The sequence below is a fragment of the Helianthus annuus genome, chromosome 8 (assembly GCF_002127325.2).
Source record: "Helianthus annuus cultivar XRQ/B chromosome 8, HanXRQr2.0-SUNRISE, whole genome shotgun sequence".
Lineage (NCBI taxonomy): Eukaryota > Viridiplantae > Streptophyta > Magnoliopsida > Asterales > Asteraceae > Helianthus > Helianthus annuus.
The window spans coordinates 9301527-9302799 of NC_035440.2; the positions used below are offsets into that span (position 1 = coordinate 9301527).

The 1273-nt window shown below is 37.5% G+C and overlaps 1 protein-coding gene across 1 annotated transcript; it reads right to left on the bottom strand.

The window, feature by feature from the left end:
* Positions 1 to 293: 293 nt before the first annotated feature.
* LOC110870798 (protein SRC2) lies at positions 294 to 923 on the bottom strand. Its single transcript, XM_022119938.2, has one exon. The coding sequence runs from the start codon at positions 921 to 923 to the stop codon at positions 294 to 296; it is 630 nt and encodes a 209-aa protein (XP_021975630.1).
* Between the last annotated feature and the right edge of the window lie 350 nt (positions 924 to 1273).

Consider the following 1273-nt stretch of genomic DNA (forward strand, 5'->3'; position numbering starts at 1 on the left):
ATATAACATATCGATCTGGTACGACAAACATCATGCATTTCTTGGATGTCATCATACTCAATGTATACAATAGTCAAGCAACAAAAGGTCCTGCAAATCTAGTATTTGAAGCAAGAATCAAATAGTATATACAACTGATCATGTATACAGTCACAGCTCTACATCAGAATTAGAAACTACAAATTATATTGAACACTTAATCCAAAATAAACATATACATAAATGGTGCGACGCGACGACACAGTAGAAACTAAGATTATAACTAAAATCAGATAACTAAATAGGAAGGGAAATTAAGGAACTAAAGGTGCATGAACTCGGCTTTTGAACACACGTTTGGAGACCGTAGGAAAAGACTTCGCACGTCTCACACCACCATTACCGCTGTTAGCAACATTACTGATCAACGACCCATCAACAAAACCGGTTCCAAACCCATTACCAGAGCTCGCATGTCCACCCGCTCCACGCACCGCCTGCGGTAGATAAACAGAACCAGATCCCCCAAATTTATAGGAAAAACTGACAACTCCTTCTAGTTCACCATACCTCCCTCTCACCTCATAACTCACATTCTGCACCGTCTTCTCTTCGGGTTTTACGCCTTGAAGAAGCTCTTTGATCGGCACACGAACTTCTCCCAAATTCTTATCCAAGAACATTCTTGCACCCTTGATCTTTACCACGAGGGTCAGGCGGTTCTCAAGGCCTGCGGCTTCATTAACAGTGAACTTCATGGGGAAATTCCACGTGGGGTCTGAACCACCGTCTTTGTGAATCGGGGTTTTGAACTTTTGAACCTTGTAGCCTGTTCCTGAGATGGATGCAACGGCGTAGACATGAAGTTTGCCGTAGATGCTGCTAGCTTTCTTTAGTCCCTTTGCGGAGACGAGAGTGAGGTCTAGGGTTTTGTGGAACTCCATGATTCAAAAGTTGAAGAACTGGACAAATGGTGAATTGTGATGATATTTATAGAACTAACTGAATATATTCCTAATCTAAAACGGATTCCTTAAAAATCGACAGGATTATAGAAAATTTGAATTATAAGATAACATTTATTATTGTTTAGATTTGATTTTTATTCTTTGGATATTTTTGTTACATCTCGAAACAAAAATCATGTAAAAACATAATATATACAGATAAATAAACAAATGACTAATGAGTGACAAAAACATTGGTTATATCGTCTCATTAACAAATTATGAATTATATACAAGAATAATATTTTAGCTTTTAAGATAAGGGAATCTACGATTTTATAGAATAA

Excerpts from the sequence above, each read along its gene's own strand:
- LOC110870798 (XM_022119938.2), bottom strand. The coding sequence starts at position 923 with ATGGAGTTCCACAAAACCCTAGACCTCACTCTCGTCTCCGCAAAGGGA.